The 21,222-nt window shown below is 43.4% G+C and overlaps 1 protein-coding gene across 1 annotated transcript; it reads right to left on the reverse strand.

The window, feature by feature from the left end:
- Window positions 1–27: 27 nt before the first annotated feature.
- Window positions 28–2,492, reverse strand: LOC145463973 (calcium release-activated calcium channel protein 1-like). Its single transcript, XM_081447771.1, has 2 exons — window positions 1,313–2,492; window positions 28–558 (listed from the first exon to the last, which is right to left on the reverse strand). The coding sequence occupies exons 1-2, from the start codon at window positions 1,427–1,429 to the stop codon at window positions 34–36; spliced, it is 642 nt and encodes a 213-aa protein (XP_081303897.1). The 5' UTR covers window positions 1,430–2,492; the 3' UTR covers window positions 28–33.
- Window positions 2,493–21,222: the final 18,730 nt, after the last annotated feature.

Below are 21,222 nucleotides of genomic sequence, written 5' to 3' on the forward strand. Positions count from 1 at the left end.
ACAAGACCATGAAAATGTGCAGTAAACGTTTTGTTAGACCCTGTGATTAGGGCATGGACTAGGAGCAGGTGAACTTGGTGATGTTCCTGTGTCTGTGTGAAGCTGGTTAGCAATCTGCTGAAGTTCCTCAATTCCCTGAAAAGACCTTTCATACTTGTGTTGAACAAGAGATCTGTAGAAATGAATAGCAAACCAAACAAACACAATACACACAGGCACCAGCACCACAGAAGCTGCTACAGCCGCAGGTTTGCTGTAATTGTAGAACTTCACCCAACAGAGTATTGCAATCTCTGCCAAGAAGAGAAGTGTCCCAAGACCTGTTGAGAAGATCCATGCAATCTCTATGTACGTATGTAGTTTTTCATGTGGTGAATCACGTACCATTTGAGTTCCCTGACACTGAATATTTGCCACTCCCTCGATATTCGGGAGAATGCAGACAGATATCATGAGTGCAAAGACATGTACTGAAATAAGAACGGTAGTCATCACACTGAATGCTATCAATAGTTCTTGAGGGATGCCAGGTTCTAGTTGAATTTCCACCATTGCCACCTGCAAAATATAGCACTGAAAGTTGATACCTCCTTACAAACAAGGATGCAAATGTTTGCACCAATTAGACACCTTTCTCAGCATCAGAATTCTTAAGGTGGATTTAAGCTCCTTCTTCTCTAATGTACACATAACAAGCAAACATCCATCACGAAATAAATAAATTGCTCGTGATATTTAATAGGCTGTGCGAATTGGACACACTATGTACAAATCGAGAAACTAATATTGCTTCCATTGTAAAAGAGACGGCAAGTGACCAAGTGAAACGCGTAAATTTGAACGGTGGAGAAAGACGTAAAGACGCGATTGATCATTGCATTTATGTACACAATTTAACACAGTTGTCAAAGTAACACCTGAAAAAATTCAGGCTTGAACATAAGCTTAACACAACAGCGATGGTCATTCATGTCTTTATTTACGTAAAAGACACTCTTGAAAATAGAACCTTTTTTTCTATTGCAATCAATAATCTGATATATCTAGATATTCTAGCTTCCGAAATGAATGTAAAACGCTTTTCACACAAGCCTTCAAAGAGAAAAGGAACTAAACAAATAAGCTAAAGCTTAGATATACAGATATGCTCTAAACTCTGGTAAACAAGGAGCAGTTTTGTTAATTAGCAAAGTAACTACGGTAATTCATTGCAAGTAAGCTACAGCGAAGCTAAAAAAGCTACCCTGCGTTTTTTACAGATAAATGTAAACTCACACTGAAAACCCAAACAAAAAACAGCTCAAAAGCTCACCATAGCAAAACCTGACATCAGCGCCGAAGTGCGACTAGATGCTTTAAGTTTTCCGCGCGTAAGAAATATTCTTCTGACAGTTAACCTCTGTACAGACTCTTCGTCTGTGTGCTTCATGTCGAGTTGATCTTATTTAGATCAGTAGTAAGATGTCTTCCAGCTTTCTTTGCCGTACAAAATAACTTTTCAACCTTCACTGAGCTGAACGATGGTGGCCATATTTGTTTTTTCGGAACGATTGCACCCGCTGACCAGTCGACGTGGCCTTCATGCATATCTGTAGGTGCTTGCGTGACAGGTATCGTCACGCCTCTCTATCGGGCGATAAAAATTCGAAAACAACTGAAAATTTCCTTTCTAGCAAGTTTCATTTCTCGATCTCCCAGGGAACTACCAGGGGATGAAAATCAGAAACGAAATCGGCGATATTCGTACTTTGCAAGTTATTATGGTAGCACGGAGTGGAAGTCGTGGAACAGTGACATCACAACAGGGAAATAGATCTGCATTTCTCAACGTGTTACGGATTGTTTCATTGTTAAATGGTTTTTATTTTACTTCTAAAAGTTGGCTATCGTTTATTTTTAGCAACCTTCGAATATGTCCACGTTATCTTACAGCATTTACTGCTAAAATCGACCAAATCCGCCGCCGGCATTTGTGCCGTCATCACATCAAACTCTTATCTTCACCGATTCAATGAGTTTGAACTTCAACGTCTGTGTACTTGTTCAATTGACCGTGGCCTGTGAATAGGCTCCGCGGAGCCTATTTACAGGGGACCCACTCGCGCAGACTTGTCTCTCTCAGGGGCTTTCTTCTGTGAAGGTCGCCCTGTGAACGTTCAGGGTCAGCATTGAATAGCTCGGCATTCGTTGCCTTGACCTGGAGCCTTGCTAGACGGACTGGAACTGGAAGCTAAAACGAAATAAAAAGCACGTCTACCTTTCAAGAAGTTCCGCTTATTTTGGTCATCCTCCAGTCGAGTAAACCAAAGTAGCCTTGTAATTTACATTCTTGCCGACTTTTCCGACTGTAACGTATTTTTGTTGCACCGCATTTAAAGTAACTCAAGTGACATGGTAGTAACCAGCTCGAAAGGCAATGGCTGACTCTGGTCACCACGCACATATATTTTTTTTTAATTCTCTCCATAGTCCTATCATGATGTAGCATATATTTCTCTTTTTATATTTATTTTATAATACTGATGTAAATTAAGTCTGTAAATAATGCGCAATAATAAAGCAGTTGAAGTTGAAGTTTCCGAAATTTGCTATTATTTTCCGCCTTCTTGGAAAAGGGTACGTATACAAGATTTACATCTAATAATTCAAAGTTAAGACCCATATGATAATGGAGCCCAGTGATCACCAGAGAGGTTCCCTACCAAAAAGACCAAGCGCCGATATTGTTGTAATACGGTCCCGAGAAAGATTGATCAATTTTGAGAGACTTAATACACGACTATGTGATTGCAAAGGAGCTATGGAAAAGAACAACTCGAACTGCGAGAGTACAAAGAATGACAAAGAGGTTTCATATAAATTTATAAAAGATTTTTTCTTACAAAACGTGTTCTGAAATAATTGAACGGATTAAAACCTTTTTTTGACAGTGAGCGATGCTTGATTTTGGAAACTAAAGAAGGAAGAACGTGTTTTTCACAAAAACAACTACAACGTTGACTTTATTAGACGAAACATTTACCGACCTATTGAAGCTGACGCAACGAACAGGAACCCAACACCTGTTAGTACAGTGACTATACCTTACATTGAGGGCACTTCTGAGACCATCTCACGGATACTACAGCCCTACAACATCCGTGTGGCCCAAAAACCTACAACTACGTTGCGACACTTACTGACCAACGTTAAAGACAGGGACGAACCTAACAACAGACAGGAAGCAGTTTACAAAATCAAATGCTCCAACTGCCAGGCCTCCTACATTGGTGAGACTGGCAGAAATCTTGACACGAGACTGACTGAACACAAACGAGCCACGAGAAATGGTGATGCCAACAATCACATTGCTGTACATCATTCAACTGAAAAACCACAACATTGACTGGGACTCTGCTCAGTGCTTAACCGTACAGTACAAACTATTTTCAACGACTGACTCTGGAAAGCTGGTACATTAACCTAGAACAAACACCTTTTAACAGATGTCAACAACTACCGGCGGCTTACAAACAACTTATCCACGATGGAAACGAAACCGACAAACGGACTTCCAACAGCCCGACTTAATTTGACTAACAATAGACAGACCAAAACCCGACCATTTTGACTAACAATAGACGGATCGAAACCAACCAATGAGTGATGACAAACTTTACACGAGTCTTTCAGCCAATAACATCATGGCTGAACTGACCAATCACGTTCAACGGACCAGACTTATAACATCATCGACACACTAACACTATTCACTTGACTCTGAAGATGACTTCCGCTCAGGTTGTCGAAACGTCAGTCGCCAACAACAGTCCTTTTTCGGCAGAACTACCCTCACCCGGACGATGACACTAAACGAACTAAAGGAAGAAGTGCCGGTATTCAGCAGCGCTGGCCTGATGACAAGAGTGCCCTGCCTCCTGTGGTCTCTTCGAATTTCAATATGAGAGACGAAATGTCCGTTCAGAATGGAATTGCAGTCGAACATCCCGTAAGCGCTTACGGGAGGTGGTCCCTTACAAGAGCTTAGACCACATGATTGGGCCAAAATTTTGCCTCATTAGACATGGTAACTGCAGAGACTTACCCCATGTTTTAAATGGTTTATTCATGTGAAAAGTCAATTTCGAGAAGATCCGATGCTTCTTATTGAAAAAAATTCCGTCTCTTGTGCTACCCCGGTGGGGGAGGGGGGGGGGCACTTCCTATAAATGGGCTAATGGGGATGTACCGCTGGATGGGGTCGCATTTTCACGACTGGACTGACTATAATGGGGTCGCCTTTTCAAGCATTTTTATAGGATGACTAGAATGGGGTCACAATTTTCCGGGATTTTGAGAGTAAGAAAATTCTGACAAGTTGTGATTTATAAACGGAAAGATTCGCCGAAAAAAAAATGTTACCGTATTTATTGCTGTTGTTTAATATTTAGTATTTTTATTACGATTATGAATTTTCTGTTCTGAAAGTTCTATAAATTGCTTTTATCCTCATCAAAAATGCTATTATAATGTCAATGCTAGTGTAATGTTACCGTTAAAGAAGAATGTTTGCATTTCAACTATTTATGACGGTTTGTTTGTAAATGTTTATGGTAAACAAATGTACCAGAATGTTTATAGTGTAGTTGTAAAGTAAAGTGTTCTTCATTCAGTTTATTAAATGTGTCAATTCATTTTAGAAAGACTTAGTTAAAAGGATTTATACGGTAGACGCAAAAACAGAAAGTGACTAAGTTGGGGTCGTGAAAATTACATTTACCCAAAAGTGACTAAGATGGGGTCTATAATTGGCCATAGAATATGACTATAATGTGGTAGTGATTCTGAGAGGCCAGCGGCACATACCCAAAAAAAATTGGCCCAAGTACCCACCCCCCCCCCCCCGCCCCCCGGGTGTGCTACCCAGGAATGCGATAATGCTACAACACATTATTACGTAATTTACGCTCTATTAGTTGTCAAGTGGTGGCTTACTGGAGGGTGACAACAAAGAAAAATTTCAAACTTTTAGCTCTAAAAGTGGTCGCGGTCGTTTACGAGGGATGGTCGCTTACAAGAGGTTTAAAATATAGCGATCTGACTTGAAAAGTTTTGGTATTTTGGAAAACTGGCAGCTGAGGAGAGGTGGTTGCAACCGGAGTTTCGACTGTATTTTCAAAGGAGAGACTGAGAGAGTGGTAGTCCCGAAGGCTGCTAGAGGCGAACTTCTCAGGAGTATTGACAACTCACACCTGGGAGTTAATTAATGATTGCCTTAATAGAGAGCGCGAGTGTCTTTATTGGCTTGGCATGACAGAGGATATTAAGAGTCGCGTATCTACCTGTGAAGCCTGCAGAGAATGCGAGGGAAGCCAGACCAAGGAAACACTCGAGAGTCACCAAACGCTTAGTCGGTCCTGGCAGTACTTTGCAGCTGACCTTTTCGGACTTTTCGACTAGAGGGAAAGAGCTACTTAGCGACGTCTGATTATTTCAGTGACTTCTTTGAACTTGATCACCCCAGAAGCACAACGTCGGTGTCTGTAATCAGGAAGTTCAAAGCGCATTTCGCAAGGCAAGGCATACCGGAACAGCTAGTTACTGACAACGGACCACAGTTTTCTTCCAGGGATTTCCTGAAATTCTCAAATGAGTGGGACTTTGATCACTACACTAGCAGTCCCCGTCACAGTCAGTCCAATGGCAAGGCCCGGCAAAAGTGCTGTGAAAGACGCCAGGAAGATTCTCTTGAAGTGTAAGAGGGCTGGTTCGAATGCGTTTCTTGCTCTGCCTGACCACAGGAATACACCGCCTTCGGAAATTCAAATCAGCCCAGCTCAGCGCCCTCTTAACAGAAGGACAAGCAGTCCTCTACCCATGTCTGCCGGTTTACTTAAACCGTCTGTAGCTGATGAAGATAAAACCCACACCAAGCTTCGCCTGCGCCAGCAACTGCACGCTCGTTATGAGGGAGTTTTAGCAAACCGCGACGACGACGGCAACGAGAACTTCACCAAACAAAAGTTTTAATGAGCAAAACAATAGCTGTGCACGTGCGTTACAAATCTTTGCACATTTCTTTGCCGTCCCCTGCAAAACAAGAACGTGAAACGACCAAGTTCTGTGTCGTCTAAGGAGTGTGGACGACGACGGCTCATTTTTCGTATTTCCATTTGGAATTGAACACCACCGTGGCATATTTAGCTTAAACACGTTTTTAGAGCCATTGGCGCACCGAACAGATCTAGACAATTGCGAATTTTGCTGGTAGAATATAAATTCATTTTTTGCTAGGCGTCGTCCTCGGCGTCGACATCATCGTTGCTTAAGCTCCCTAATCACAACAGAGGCGCCCGTGACTTAGACCCTTTGGAGAAAGGCGATGCTGTAAGAGTTCAGCCATGGCAGGTTGGAAAGAAGGGATGAAGAAAGGAGTTGTCAAGAATCGTCTGAGTGAAAGATCTTACGAAGTGGAAGAACAGAATTAATCTTAGGAAGACCAACAAACCTGCTGCTACGACCGATGACACTCAACGTGAACAGTGCCTGTAACGTGAGCCACAGCCACTAGAGCCCGTGAAGCCTGTGACTGAAACCTTTGAGTTGCCTTCTCAATTTGTGGTTGAATTGCCGACTGACTTACTTCCGCCTGCTACACCTGTGAAAGCACCTGAGCCAAGAAGGTCTCAGCGCGTCTGCAGACACCCGAAACATCTTGAGGACTATGTTTTGGCTTAAGTGTCTAAGCGGTGAACTGTTGCAGCTTAGGGACTGGTCAAAAAGTACAGGGTGGGGGGGGGGGGGGGCGCTTTGAAAATGTGTTGATTAGAAAACACATGGCCCACCCCCTCCATTAGGAACAAAAATGAGTGATCCCCCCCTAAATGAAGGTTGAAAATCACATGACCCACCCCCTACGAAACATGACATTTTTGGTTGCATAATCCAACAAAATCACATTTTCTGTATGGAACTGTGACATTGTTCACGTTTTAGATTTTTTCTTTCTTTGCAGTAATACAAAACCATCTAAAAATAATATTATTTTCCTTTACTTTTGTAACTTAAGGCTATGTCCGTAAACTCTAAAAGAGCTTGACCGTAAACCTTTCACACTTGACTTTTTGCCTCGCTACTTGTGGAACAGTGATCTACCCAGAAAAAGGCTGTAGTGAGTTCTGGACTAACACAGCCAGCAAGCCCAAGAGTGTGGGTCCCATGCAGACCCATGAACATATGTACCGTACCCATAGGGACAAATAGCATGTAGATGCCCTGGGACTTCCGTTAGACTTCTTGGCTTTCGTACAGATTTTACAGTACATGAAATTGCCATCCCTATTGTACACCAACCACGTGTACTTTTTCCAGCCATGGCTCGAAAAATTTTCGTCCTTTGGAACTGGAAGGAGTTACCTCTGTTGTCAATGGTGGCAAATGTGTGCCAATTCCTGTTATAAAACAGGATGACCCACCCGCCATGGGTAGCTGAAAATTGAACGACCCAACCGGCTTACCAAGGGCTCAAAAACTGATGAGCCACCCCCTCTCTGCTCCGGCCCACCCCCTAGTACTTTTTGACCAGTCCCTTTAGGACTGTTTTCGTAATAAAAGAGAGGGTGTGATAGTGTGTTTAATACATGTACAACGCGAACCGTTGTGGTGAATGTCGGTCGTTTCGCCTACAAGTCGTTTAGCTTACAAGTCGTTTCGCCTACATTGAAGTCGATTCGCCTGCACGATCTAAGTCGTTTCGCCTACACTTAAGTCGAAGTTATTTTGGGAAGATAAATGAACACTGACTGTCAGACTTCTTTTGGTGAAAGGGAGGTCGAAAGGAAAATCCCGTAACAACAGTTTATTTTTGCGAATCGACGATATTTTGTAATCAGTGTTACTCAATCACATCTTGCTCTCATTATGGAGTAATTTTGCGGGAACTTTTTTTTGCGGTAACCTTTTTTGCGAATTCTGGAAAAGGTGTCCGGTCGTTCCGATACAAGTCGTTTCGATGCAAGTTGAAGTCGATTCGATTCGATTCGATTCGATTCGATACAAACTGAGGACACTGAGCGCGCAGTAATCAAATCGTTGAGCTCAGTTCAAACAACGAAACAGTGCTCGGCAGTAGTCGGAAGCTGGGAGGAGCCGCCGAACGTTTGATTGACGGTAGCGAAAAACGCATTTGTTGGTTGAGCTTTGAATTTTTAGAGTCCGCATTTTATTGAAAGGCGCAGTATTGCTGTAAAAGAAAAAGAGAAAAAAATCACACTTACCTTGAGCGAGGCACTAAACAGCTGTTATTGTTCAGAAAGTCGCAAGTCCGAACAATAGAGAAGTTGACAACAAAGCAGAAAGAAAACACACCCACCTTCAGCGGACCACTTCAACGAAAAAGTACGCACACACTCACGTATCATTTCAAGTTAAAGATGAAGTTTATTTCTCTTTTTTTGGTACATGAACTCGTCCTGTTGGTGATCTTCAAGTTTATTAGCTCGTTTGTTGAGACTGAACGTTTAGCATAGCCGCGCTGTCGCAGTGGAATGCTCTTCCGAAAAACATAACTATATAATTACCGAAAACCTACTTGTCAATTTTTAGATTTGAAAGCCTTTTAGTATTGTAAAGTAGTATTGTAATGTAGGAGAATTGACTCATATCGTGCAGGCGAAACGACTTCGATCGTGTAGGCGAATCGACTTGTAGCCGAAACGACCGGCTACCGTTACATAAAAGGGAGGGCGTGATATGTCCTAATTTATGTATAAGAATGTATAAGAATGCACGTATAAGATGATGTGCATGAATGGATAAGAACATGCATAATCTTTATTAAACTAAGTAATACGACATTTGGAAACCAATTACGGAGAAAGTCAGAACATGCCGGACTTAAAATTCGAGAGAAGTCAGGAAACGCGGATAATTTGTTCAAATTAAAGGTCAAAATATGCCGGATGGTATGATTTTAGTATTCAGGAAACGCGGAATGTATTTTTTCGGAGGTCAAAAGAGATGCGTACTGTCTAATTTCAAAGACAGGAAATGAGTGAAGCAGGTAAAAGAAAAGATTGAAAAGTTAGCTTTTAATTTTGACCCTAAAAACGCGCCATACAACCTTCGTGTTCAATTGTTTACATATTTCTTACCTGCTTACCTCCATTCGTCGTTTTCATTTTCGAGTTCCCGATCCAACTCACTTTCCTCACTACTTGACATCCTAACACGACTGACCACGCGGTTTGAAAAAAGTTGGTCATGTAGGGTACATTGAGAGTTCCTGCCTGAAACTTCGCAGGTGATTAGCTAAATTACCAGTCACGCTTTCCTCGAAATTTCAGAGGAATCGGACGTAACAAAAATATCAATACGAAATTTTTTCGAGGTGGTTCCTGTAGGAACGAAATTTGAAGGGCCGACTATAGACGATGTTTTTAAATTTACCCTGATAATACTTCAGTCTTTGTATCACCTGATGACTTTGATGGTGTGGAAGTTATTTTAAAACCGTTATAAAGAAGAACCGTACTGATTGTTACAAACCGAGATGTGTGTCATGCAAAAAGTAAACCATTGTTAATGTTATGCAAAACATGCCCTTAAGGTGGCTGAACACAGTTTTTGATCCCTGTGTTTCATTCACCTTTTTCTCTAAAACCCTTGATCTCTCGGTCGCCAAAAATGGCAGCAAGGAAGTTAACAACACAAACGTTGGTTTTTCGATGGTTAAGCTGACGTATGTGCCGTTGCCATGGCAACACGAATAAAAATAAACAGGCCAGTTTTGAGTATTTATAGAAAGTCTAGTCATTAGCTTTTCTTTATAATTTGAACGCAACAAGCTTGTAAGGATTCTCACAAGTTAACACCATTTTGCTAATAATTCAACAGCGAGATCTTTAATTATCCCTTCTTGAAGTTTTACTGGAATGTCTAGAGTTTCCTTTGTTAAAGTTCAATTGTTTTCAATACTCCAGTTACTTATTTCCTAAAGTGTTTTCGTGCCAAATTTCGTGAAATTCTAATGAGTGGTTCTCGAGAAATAGGCGTATTTCCGAGAGTGCAAATTTTCATTCAATCGCAATTTTTTGACTTAATACGCATTCGCTGCATTTAACTGGGTTCTTTCGGTAACAACGAAAAAGCTGAGAATTGCTGAGTTCTTTCCATCTTTACCTTTTTTAACATATATTTGTGATAAAAGACTAAAGCCATCAATACACTGCGTTCAGTTATAGAGAAAAATAGCACAGATAGTGCGGGTGTTGAGTAAATAAAATGATCGCTCTATTGACGGCATGTTTGTTTTTTGCAATCCTTGTGCGCGCGCTGAATTGCATCAGCAACAGCGCGCGCGAAAACTGTGTTCGGCCACCTTAAGTATTTGGGTTGATTTTACATTTTTTTGTTGTTGTTACCTTTATTTTATGCTTGTCATTAAATACATACAGATTAGCAAAATAACACGTTCTTAGCGGACTCTCAACCTGAGGAATGTTCTTAATACGTTCTTAAGGGGGTATGGTACCCTAAAATATGGCGATGTTCATGAAAAATTCAATTTCTCGGAAATACAAGACTTAAGACCCTTGAGGACTTGTCAGAAACATTTTGAAACGATCTTGCCGAATTTCCTTCCAGATGAGTGTGAAATTTAAGGAAAGTACACAGTGGTATAAGTTTTTTCACGTGGCAACGGCCATAGCAACGACTGTTTACCTTATCACAGGGAATATGTCCCACAACTGCGGTAACTTTTTACAAAATAGAACAACCATTGCACCCCCTCCCCCGAGATCCAATCTGCACCCCCCCCCCCCACTATTTGTGGCTCGTTAAATGCTTAATACTTCGTGTAAGAAACTTAAAGTGCATTTTTCTCAAAAGTTTACTTTTGTACCGACTGACATTTCTACTTTGCAAGGTTTTTAAGTAGAATTCCCGAAACTTGGGCTGATCAAAGACCAATAGTGTCGTGATGTCATAAACCAAAAAAATCGTAACATTTTAAGGTCTGTCACGTGACATGAGATGATTTGTCCACTGGGTGTGTTAAAAAATAAGGTTATTTCCAAATAAAGCTGTAAAAAGCACTGAAAATAAGAGTTAACTGTCAGAACTTAGGTTCACTGCACAGAACAAAACAGAAACTTACATGACATGCTTATTTGACAGTCAAATCTTGTTTTGTAAAAGAGCATGAAGTGTTGGCGTCAATACTATGAGACACTACTTCAAAAGGCTGTGGCTGGTTTCCATAGCAACCATTTTGAGTAAAACTCTAGAAATTTAATTTCTCTTCTTGAGTGCAATAGCACACAATTGATCTTTCTTCACCATATTTAAACAAACTTTTTGATCCATTTGAGGGTACCATACCACCTTAAAATTTTGCTTAATTTCAGCCTCAACGCTCTTATAAAAACGGTTCTTATATATATATATATATATATATATATATATATATATATATATATATATATATATATAAAAAGAGCGTAACTTTCAGTGTCAGGTCTGTACTAAAACCTTTGTACACCAAACCAATTTCAATCGTCACCAGCGGCAAGATCATCACTCAGAGTTGGGTATCTCAAGATGTTGTTTTTCCTGCCGAGGCTGAATATTCTTATTTTTCTGCCGATTTTAGGCTGAAAATATTCTTGTGAATATTCTTAGATTATAGCGTAGGACATATTTGTTTTCGAGTGTATTTGGTGTCTGGATAGTGTTAAAGTAATTTTGGAGCCAGCCTGCGGGCACTAATTATATCCTGATATTACGCATATAACTTCGAACAAACGGCTAGTGCTGTTATTTGCTGCTTCTTGGCTTGTTTTGCTCTTTAAAGAAAGAAAGAATTTTATACGGCTTATTTAAAAACGTATAATTGTATAGACTTTCTGAAAAGGCCTTCGTCTTGTTTATTCAGTACCTCTCGCGACTTCTTCGCTCGCTCGGTCGCTTCGCGGCCAAACTTATTCTACCCTGAAATTCATGAGGTCGACTTGTGGGAAGTCTAATAATTGTATTGAACTTGTATTTTCAATTTTTTTTAACACACATTATTCTTTACAAAATCTCAGCCTCTGGTTAATTCTTAAAGCATGCTTAAAATTTTGCGAATTTCAGCCTCGTCATCCTTATAAAACATATTCTTATAAAAAAATAAAGAGAGTAGTCCCAGTGTCCGACGGGCAAGGGTTTCCAGACAGTCAAATCGAGATTGTGTCGAGGCCATTGATCAATCTTACAACCAGCTAGTTCCAGCGCCTGAAGGAGAAACCTCTATATCTTGACGAGCTCAACAGCATTACAACCCGAGCAGTCGAGCAAATTACAGAGTCCGTAGTTCCAGAGTCTGATGAACTAGAACCTCGCCTCGAGCTGTCTGGCTCTTTCAAGACATCAGTAGCTTGGAACTGTTCCAATTATTCAGGAGCAATTTTGAACATTCTCAGAGTCAGTTATAATTTTATGAACTCGCAAAATGAACGACCTTGAGTGTAAGAAAACCATTGCTCAGAATTCCACTTTTTGAGTTTATTGAAGAATTTTGGTGACTTCTGAACGCTTTAAGCTGATATTTTGGATTAGAAATAAAGAGACAACCATAAACCGAATACAGTGGTGGTAATTTTTTCCTCACCGCGTGGAAATCAATAAGTTTTCGCTAAAGGCCGCCGCACACTAGCCGATTTTTTGTTGGCCGACAAATAATTTTCACTTGTCGGCTAGTGTGAATTCATATAAGTCTGTGACAAGATCGGGGCTTGTCGGGCGATATCTGACAGTGCTAGATCTGAAAACGTCTTGTCGGACCTTTTCGGCTAGTGTGCGGTGGACCAGACAACTTGTCGGGGCTCGCGCGCGCCTCAACCAATTAGGAAATGTCATGAGAGTCATGTGATTGGAATAGGCGCCATCCTGATTTTGGATGACTCGGCCTCAAGCCTCCACGCGGTTAGTCGCGACAAATAATCGGCTAGTATGTGTCAAGCTGATGCCTCGACAAATTTTAACCCTATTTGGGCCCGAGAAGAGATCTGCAGTGCAGTTCTACGACAAAAAATCGGCTTGTGTGCGGCAGAATTATAAGAATGAGTTTGACGGGAAAGTTGCGCGCGCAGTGAGCTGGTGCGAGGGGAAGCTACCCCATCAATGGTTCATTTGAATGTAGTCATTATTTGATGGCGTCAGGATGATACGTCACAAAATTCGCAAGAGGCTGACGAAAACCTTTTTTTCCTTGTAGAGTCAAAAATATTTTTGAATGACAAGTTTTTGAAAAGTTTTGAAGAAAAAAACAGTAAAAAAACACTAACGGGAGAGTAAGATGGGAGAGTAGGTTCTTTTTAGTTCGATTGAATTTGTTGTGAACTTCATCTTGAGTAAAATCACTCGCTTAGACCTTTTGAATGAAGGGTTTTCTTTTTTCTGTTAACAGGAAGAACGGGGACCGATTTCTTTTACGGTTCCCGGATTAAGTGTATCTGTTGAAAGACAAATAGAATACTATTTTACAAAGATGCCTCTTCATCCAACAAAGTGAGGGGCTTACACACTTGGGGACATCTTTCTTGAAACGTGACACATACGAGCCCTGATGTAACTCCTCTTCTTTGTGTGGGGGCCCTGTGTGGGATATACTTGCGTGGGGGAATTGTATGATGTCATTGTTAGGTTGGGTGAAGATCTTCTACTGCTGACATTCCTACCACAACTCGGGGCCGAAGGTGATGGTGGGGTCTAGTAAGAGTGCTTGTCTGACGATCGTGGTGGGTTGAAAGGGGCTGCCCACTTCATGAGCCTGCAGAACAGGCGGATTAGCGGGGCAGAGAGCGAAACGCGATGCACAAGCGCGGAGCGCGACCACGAGCGCAAAGCGCGAGACGAAAGAATTTTTTTCGTCTCGTGCTTCGCGCTCGTGGTCGCGCTCCGCGCTCTTGTATCACGTTTCGCTTTCGGCCCCGCTAATCCGCCGGTTCTGCAGGCTACCACTTCATCGTACCCCCTTGTAGATGGTGCCCTTCTGCATCAAGACTGAGGTGGGTGTGACTTCCTGGCTCCAGATGATCTCTGATTTGTCCCCGAGGTGGTTCATCGCCCCATTCGAAGAAATCATATATCCTCTTGCAGGATTTGAAGTAAAGACAGTCTGGGTTCTTTTCAGGCTGCGACATGATCAATACTAAGGACTTTCTGCAGTAGCATCGCATTTTATTCAAACCGACGTGCGAACGGTAATCGTGCAATGCACACCGTACGAGTCTACAGGCAGAATTTCTTCTCTGAGTTCCACGGTTCCATGGTAGCGCTCAGACCAAATTAACGATGTTGCGAGTGAAGAGACCGGAACAGCGTCGTCGCTTACATAAAACTCGAGAACCAATCAGCGTTCAGGGGTGTAGTGAGGTGATGTTCGATTCTGGCCAATCGGAGCATTTTGTCACTAAATAAGGACACCAACCTCGAATCCGATTTGTTGATGTAAAAGTCTGACCGATCAGAAGCTTTCGTGACCAGATTAGGGCATTCATTTGGTACCCATGACGTTAAATCTCACGTGATTTTTCCATTATAAAATGTAAGTAGTAGATCACTTGAATAAAATTGTCATTTTGTTCAAACACAATGTCTGATCAGACGTTTTGGTGTTGGTTGTGTGAAAAGTGTGAAAGAATGTACGGTCAGGGGATCACGATTCCCTCCACTCTTAGCGACGATCCTATGAAGAAATTCGAAGCCAACGATATGACGCGAAACGTCTTTCGCTTCGTCGTCTTTATCATGTGTTTGCAACGACATCCCCAGGTATTCGAGTGGTTCCGAGTCATTCGAGAACATTGCCCAGACCTCGTCAAGTCTTGTGTCATTACCTTGACAACGAGATTCTAAAAACACGAAAAAGAAAAAGATCACGAAGACGAAAAGCCGTTCTGTTAGCCAAGTTTGACGATCCCGCTGAACCGGGTAGTTTGGGATGGTTAGGACGTTTTGCCCGAGCGCAAAAACTACCCATCCAACAAGTTCGAAAGACGTCGGAAATAGATTTGGAGGACACCCTCCACAAACCCCGTCGACGCCTATTTACCATCCTACCTGTGCTGGTGTTCAACATCGAACAACAATGGGTGGCAGACTTGGCGGAAGTGCAACCCTTGGCCCAAGACAACAAGGGTTACCTGTACCTCCTCATCGCGATCGACGTCTTCTCCCAGTAGGCTTAGGTGGAACCATTGAAAAACAAGACGGGGCAAGCCGTGACAGATGCCTTCGCCAAAATGGACGACGGGACAGAATTTTACAATTGTACGTTCGTCGCCATGATGAAACAGAAAAACGCTCATCATTTTTCAACCGCCCGCGATACCAAAGCAAGTATCGTGGAACGATTCAATCGTACCTTGAAAAAAAGGTTGTATCGCTATTTCGGCTAAGAACACCTTGAGTTACTTAGCGATCCTCTAGGCCTTGGTGAAAGGGTACAACGGGGTTTCCTATCTTCGCCGCATCAGTCGCAGTATCAGCCCCCGAGAAAGTGAACGCCGGTAATCAAGAGGAAGTAGGGAACAACTTGTACGCCAAACGTTTGTCGGGCAAACCTAACTTTCCACCTACTGAAGAAAGCCGAAGCTCAAAACGTTTAGATTACCAGCGAATAATTTACACCTTTAAGAGCCTTTTGAGCCTTACACCTACCAAGAGTTCACTGAAATTCAATGCAAGACGGATGTTACTAAAACTGGGAACGGGGAACGGGGAACGTGGAACCGGGAACGGGAGTCTGGGAACGAGTTTACAGCGGTAACCCGCCCGAAAATTCAATATGGCGGACAAAGGAAAAGAAAAGAAACCAATTTGGGAGAAGGTGAGGAAGTGTTACGGTTGTAAACGTGAGTTTCTACTGGCTGTGCCCCCAGATGACCAGTACGTTCCTGTTAAAGCAGAGTTCGATTGGTACTGGGATAAACAAAGCACGAAATGGCGCCTGGGGAGAAAATCGAATAGGTATCACATGCCACCCCAATCGGTCAGTACAAAATGAAAGAATGTAGGTTGCACGACTGCTGACCGGGTACAAAATGCAAACTGCAGACTGGGTACAAAATGCAGACAGAGAATAAAGACTGTTTTTCGTCTTCTAAAAATTATACCGAGTGTCACACAGTCGCTTTTCCGCGGTCATCTTTCACCAACATTAGCATTATTTTGGATATTCCTTGCTCGTTTCTTCATATATTTTGTCCATAACAAAGCGGCCAGGCCACAGGTTATTACCCGCTGCTTACCTGATTTGCCGGCTGACTTGCCGATCTCCGAAAGGCAGCCATGCTACCGAATGCGAAGACAGCGGACGGCCTACGTTCAAAGATGGTCATGTGTATGCGATGACGTAATTGTCATGAGACCGAAAGTGTTTTTGGGACACGTTGAATGTTATTATTTTGTATGAGAAGCCGTATTGAAAATTTGTACGAAGTGAATCCTTCAAAATCCTTGTAATCCTCAGTCGGTAGAGCATGAGACAGACTAATCTCAAGGAGTAGAGCCTGTAGAATCCAGAATAAATACAGTCCAGAGGGAATTCTTGTACAGTCATGTGTTATGTCACTTATCCTCGGTATCATATTGCATGTTGCTTTCTTTAAATATTGATATGACAGCTCGCACACAAGGTGAGAAGATATGAGAAGACTATGAAGGCTTGAAATTCTATTTAAGAACGACTGTGGCCTGACCGATTGGGGTAGCATGTGATGATATTGATTCGATTTTCTCTCCAGATGCCATTTCATGCTTTATTTATCCCAGTACCAATCGGACTCTGCTGTAACAAGAACGTACTGGTCATCTGGGAGCACAGCCGATAGAAACTCACGTTTACAACCGTAACACCTCCTTATATTTCCCCAAATTGTTCCCTTTTCTTTTCCTTTGTCCGCCATGTTGAATTCTTAGGTGGGTTTCCGGTGTACACTCGTTCCCAAACTCCCGTTTCCCGTTCCCCGTCCCCCGTTCTTAGTTTTAGTAACATCCATGCAAGACCGAGTGTTCGAGAAAGGGTATTTGTCGGGTTGGACCGAAGAAGTCTTCGCGATACGCGACGTCTGCCCGAGACCTCCCGTGACGACCTACAAGATCGAAGAGATGGACGGCTCACCCGTGCGGGGCATGTGTCACAAGCAAAATTTACAAAACGTCGTCGTGAAGGAGGAAGAGTATTTGTTCCGTGTGGACAAGATCGTGAAACGTTAAGGGAATAAAGTCTTGGTGCATTGGAAAATGGAAGATAACCTGGAGAAGACATGGTCAACTTTTTCGATCAGTGGCGAATCTACAACTGTAAGCATGTCTGATCATGCTTTAGGACGTTTCCCATGATCCTCTGATTTGTCTCTCGCAATGTGAGCGGCCATGCTGGCCTGTGAATAAAGTCTTGTTAGAATCTACGGAGCTTGTCAACTTATTACATGGTGTCAGAATTGCCTGCCCTGCTTCGAATGACACATGTCATGCCTGTGGAAAACGCGGACATTGGCAACAGGTGTGCAGGGCTTCTTCCGACCCTCATCAACCCGCTTATTTCATCACGCATGATGTCTGTTAAGTCTCATCTGCACCGAAAGGCATCTTTGTTGACCTTGACCTCAGTCCTCCTGCATCTACATCATCATCCATCAAGCGACTCAGATTTCAGGTTGACTCAGGCTGCTCCTGCAACACCATACATGTCACAGACCTCAACAAGTTTCCTCCAGTGCCAGTGAACCCATCTTCCGTTCGCCTCCTTGACTACTCAAAAGCAGTCATCCCAACCACCGGGCAAACTACACTGCAGTGCACTCGCCGTGGAAAATCCTATGAGATTGTAGTCCAAATCATCACTGCGGAACACTACTATGCTCCTCTCTTGGGTCTGGCTGACAGCACCCGCATGGGCATTATCAACTATGATGTGGACACTGTCAATCGATTGGAGGCTACCCCATCATCCCCACCACCTCTTGGTGAGTTAACTTTAGATTACATTAAACTTACGAATCCAGAATTGTTTGAAGGCTTAGGCAAACTGAGTGAACCTTTCTCACTCACCCTTAATCCTGAAGTGAAGCCTGTCCAAGCGGCCCCTCACCGCTATGCTGCGCCCAAGCTACCTGTCATCAAGGAAGCACTAGATAAGCTCATCCAAACTGGTTAGCTGGTTCGAGTAAATGAACCCACCCCCTAGATCTCTAACATGGTGGTTCGGGAGCGTCCAGCAACTGCTACTAAACCTGCTAAGGTCCGTATTTGTTTGGACCCCTCACAAACTATCAACAAGGCAATCATCAGACCTGTTTACCCCATACCTACCCTCGAGGAAAACATTCACCGCTTCAACCAAGCAAAGATTTTCTCAGTATTCGACATCAAGGATGCCTTCCAAACAATTGAGTTGACAAAGGAGTCGTCCATGCTGACCACCATGCACACTCCATGGGGCCGGTACCGCTAGACGCGACTTCCATTTGGCGTCAGTGCAGCTCCAGAGGAATTTCAACGCCGCCTTCATGATGCCCTCTGCGGAATAGATGGTGTTGTGAACATTGCCGATGACATCATTGTCATAGGTCGCGGTGAATCCCTGACAGATGCCACCCGAGACCATGATGCCACTGTCTTAAACTTGCTGAGTCGTCTCTCTCAGCATAACCTTAAACTCAACCCGGACAAGATCAAGTTCAAAACGTCAACTGCACCGTTCATGGGTCACATCCTTACTCCAGAGGGACTCAAACCTAGCACAGAGATAGTTACTGCTGTTCTTGACATGCCTCAACCTCAAGATAAGGCAGCCACCCGTCGCTTTCTGGGGATAATCACTTACCTGTCCAAATTTTGCCCAAATCCTTGTGAAGGAGTCCGCCCTCTTCGTGACCTCACCCACATCAAGCAAGATTTCCTCTGGTCTGAAAAACATAGCAAAGCTCTCATACAGGCCAAGGAGCTAGTTTCCAAAGCACCTTGTCTTCGCTACTTTGATGTTAAGGCTCCTGTCATGTTCCAAGCGGATGCTTCTGAATATGGCTTGGGCGCTGCACTGCTCCAACCTGCCACAAACGCCATCGACTCTTCCAACATACAGTGGCAACCAGTGGCCTACTGCTCCAGTTCTCTTTCACCAACTGAACAGCGCTATGCTCAAATTGAGAAAGAGACCTTTGCTATCGTTCATGCCTTCCACAAATTTGATCAACTCCTTTTTGGAAAGTCAGATGTGACTGTTCACAGTGATCATCAACCCCTGGAGACCATTTTCAAACGTCCCCTAGCTTCAGCTCCACGTCGTCTACAGAGCATGATGCTGGCTCTCCAGCGATACACGTTCCATGTTGAAGATCGCAAAGGTTCTTCTCTTCACATTGCTGACACTCTATCTCGAGCTCCTCTTCCCATCACCTCCCATAGGCAACTTCATGATCAGCTGGTGTACCGAGTCGAGTTTGAATCCAATAATCCTGGTCTCTCTGGCTTCCAAGATAACACCCTCCGAGACATCAGAACGGCAGCTAGCACAGATCCTGAGCAGATCATTCTCCAGTCTCTTACCAGCAGAGGATGGCCCAACGACAAAGCTGCTGTTTCAGAGTTGGCACGACCGTACTGGCCTGTACGTCATGAAATCACGGCTCATGATGGATTGCTCTTCAAGCAGGATCGTGCCATCATTCCCTCTTCGCTTCGTGACAGTCTCTTACACAAGCTCCATGCCGCCCACCGGGGCCCTGAGTTTACTCTTCGTCACGCTCGCAGCTGTCTGTTCTGGCCAGGCCTTAAAAGTCAAATTACTGACATGTGCCAATCCTGCGGTATTTGTGCCCAGCATGCTCGTCAGCATCCACGGGAGCCACTCCAACCATACCCAGTACCAACTCTACCGTGGCAACTAGTTTCCCAGGACTTGTTTGCACTCAATGGTCAAGCTTATCTAGTTACAGTTGACCATTACAGTGGCTTCTATGAAATTGATCAGCTTCCAAACATTCAGTCTTCAGCACTTATTCAGGCTACCAAGCAGCATTTTAGTCGACATGGAATTCCTCACACTCTCATCATAGACAATGGTGCTCAGTACACTTGTGATCAATTTAAAACATTTGTTAAAAAGTACCAATTTAATCATATTACATCTTCCCCATACTGGTCCCAGTCAAATGGACGAGCAGAAGCTGCTGTCAAATCAGCCAAGCACATTCTTCTCACAGCAGAGGAAGTGGATTTAGCCCTCTTGTCTGTCCGTAACACTCCACCTGCCGAGCACACCTATTCTCCTGCTCAGCCCCTGTTTGGACGCGCACTTCGCAGCGATCTGCCTCAGTTTCCAGCTTTGTTGGAGCCTTTCACTCCTCCACGTGATACCGTAGTAGCTGATTATGTCCATCGTAAACTGCAGCAGAAAAACTCGTATGACAAACATGCAAGTGCCCCTCTCCCTGATCTTCCTCCAGGAAGCTATGTATATGCAAGACTACCACCTACCTCGTCAGCTAAATCCTGGATCCGTGGAAAAGTGGTTGGTTCTGCTGGTCCTCGGTCGTACCTCACTGACACTGGCAACAGTCAAATCAGACGAAACCGTGTCCAAATCCAGCTTGCACCACCGCAGCTCACAGGTGACTCCCCGCCTCAGGACCGGCCTGCGCCAACTCTCCCTGACAAACTGCTCTCTAATTCATTATCACCCACAGCACCTCCATCTTTGACTCCAAAGTCTTCGGCAAGTCTGTCACCAACGCCACCAAGGTCTTCAGAGAGCACCTCATCAATGCTATCTCCAGCCCCTGTAACCTCTCTGTTGCCCTCAGCTGATGACACTCCACCAGCAGCGTCCCTTTCTCCACCCAGTCCTTATACACCGTCACAGACATCTCCTGTCATTTCATCGCCCAGTTTGCCTAAGCCTCCAACTATAACGCGCAGTGGCCGAATGATTCGACGTCCTGCCAGATACTCTGACTAAAGTATGCTGGACATCAAACTTATTGTACATCACCTTTCTTGTTACAGGATCAGAATACCCGCTGTTGTAGCTTAGGACTGGATGGATCGAGAATGAGACTGGACTGGAAGAGAACACTGACATTATAAGTTTATTTTTTTATCTGTTATGTATTAGCCTTTTACATTGTTTCTTTTGAGTTCCTGTTTGAAGAAGAAAGCGTGTAAGCATGTCCCATCATGCTTTAGGACTTTTCC

Source organism: Orbicella franksi, chromosome 12 (assembly GCF_964199315.1).
Source record: "Orbicella franksi chromosome 12, jaOrbFran1.1, whole genome shotgun sequence".
NCBI lineage: Eukaryota > Metazoa > Cnidaria > Anthozoa > Scleractinia > Merulinidae > Orbicella > Orbicella franksi.

Excerpts from the sequence above, each read along its gene's own strand:
- LOC145463973 (XM_081447771.1), bottom strand. The coding sequence starts at position 1,429 with ATGAAGCACACAGACGAAGAGTCTGTACAGAGGTTAACTGTCAGAAGA. Across the intron at positions 559-1,312 it reads TGATGTCAGGTTTTGCTATG|GTGGCAATGGTGGAAATTCA; the intron begins GTGAGCTTTTGA and ends TATATTTTGCAG.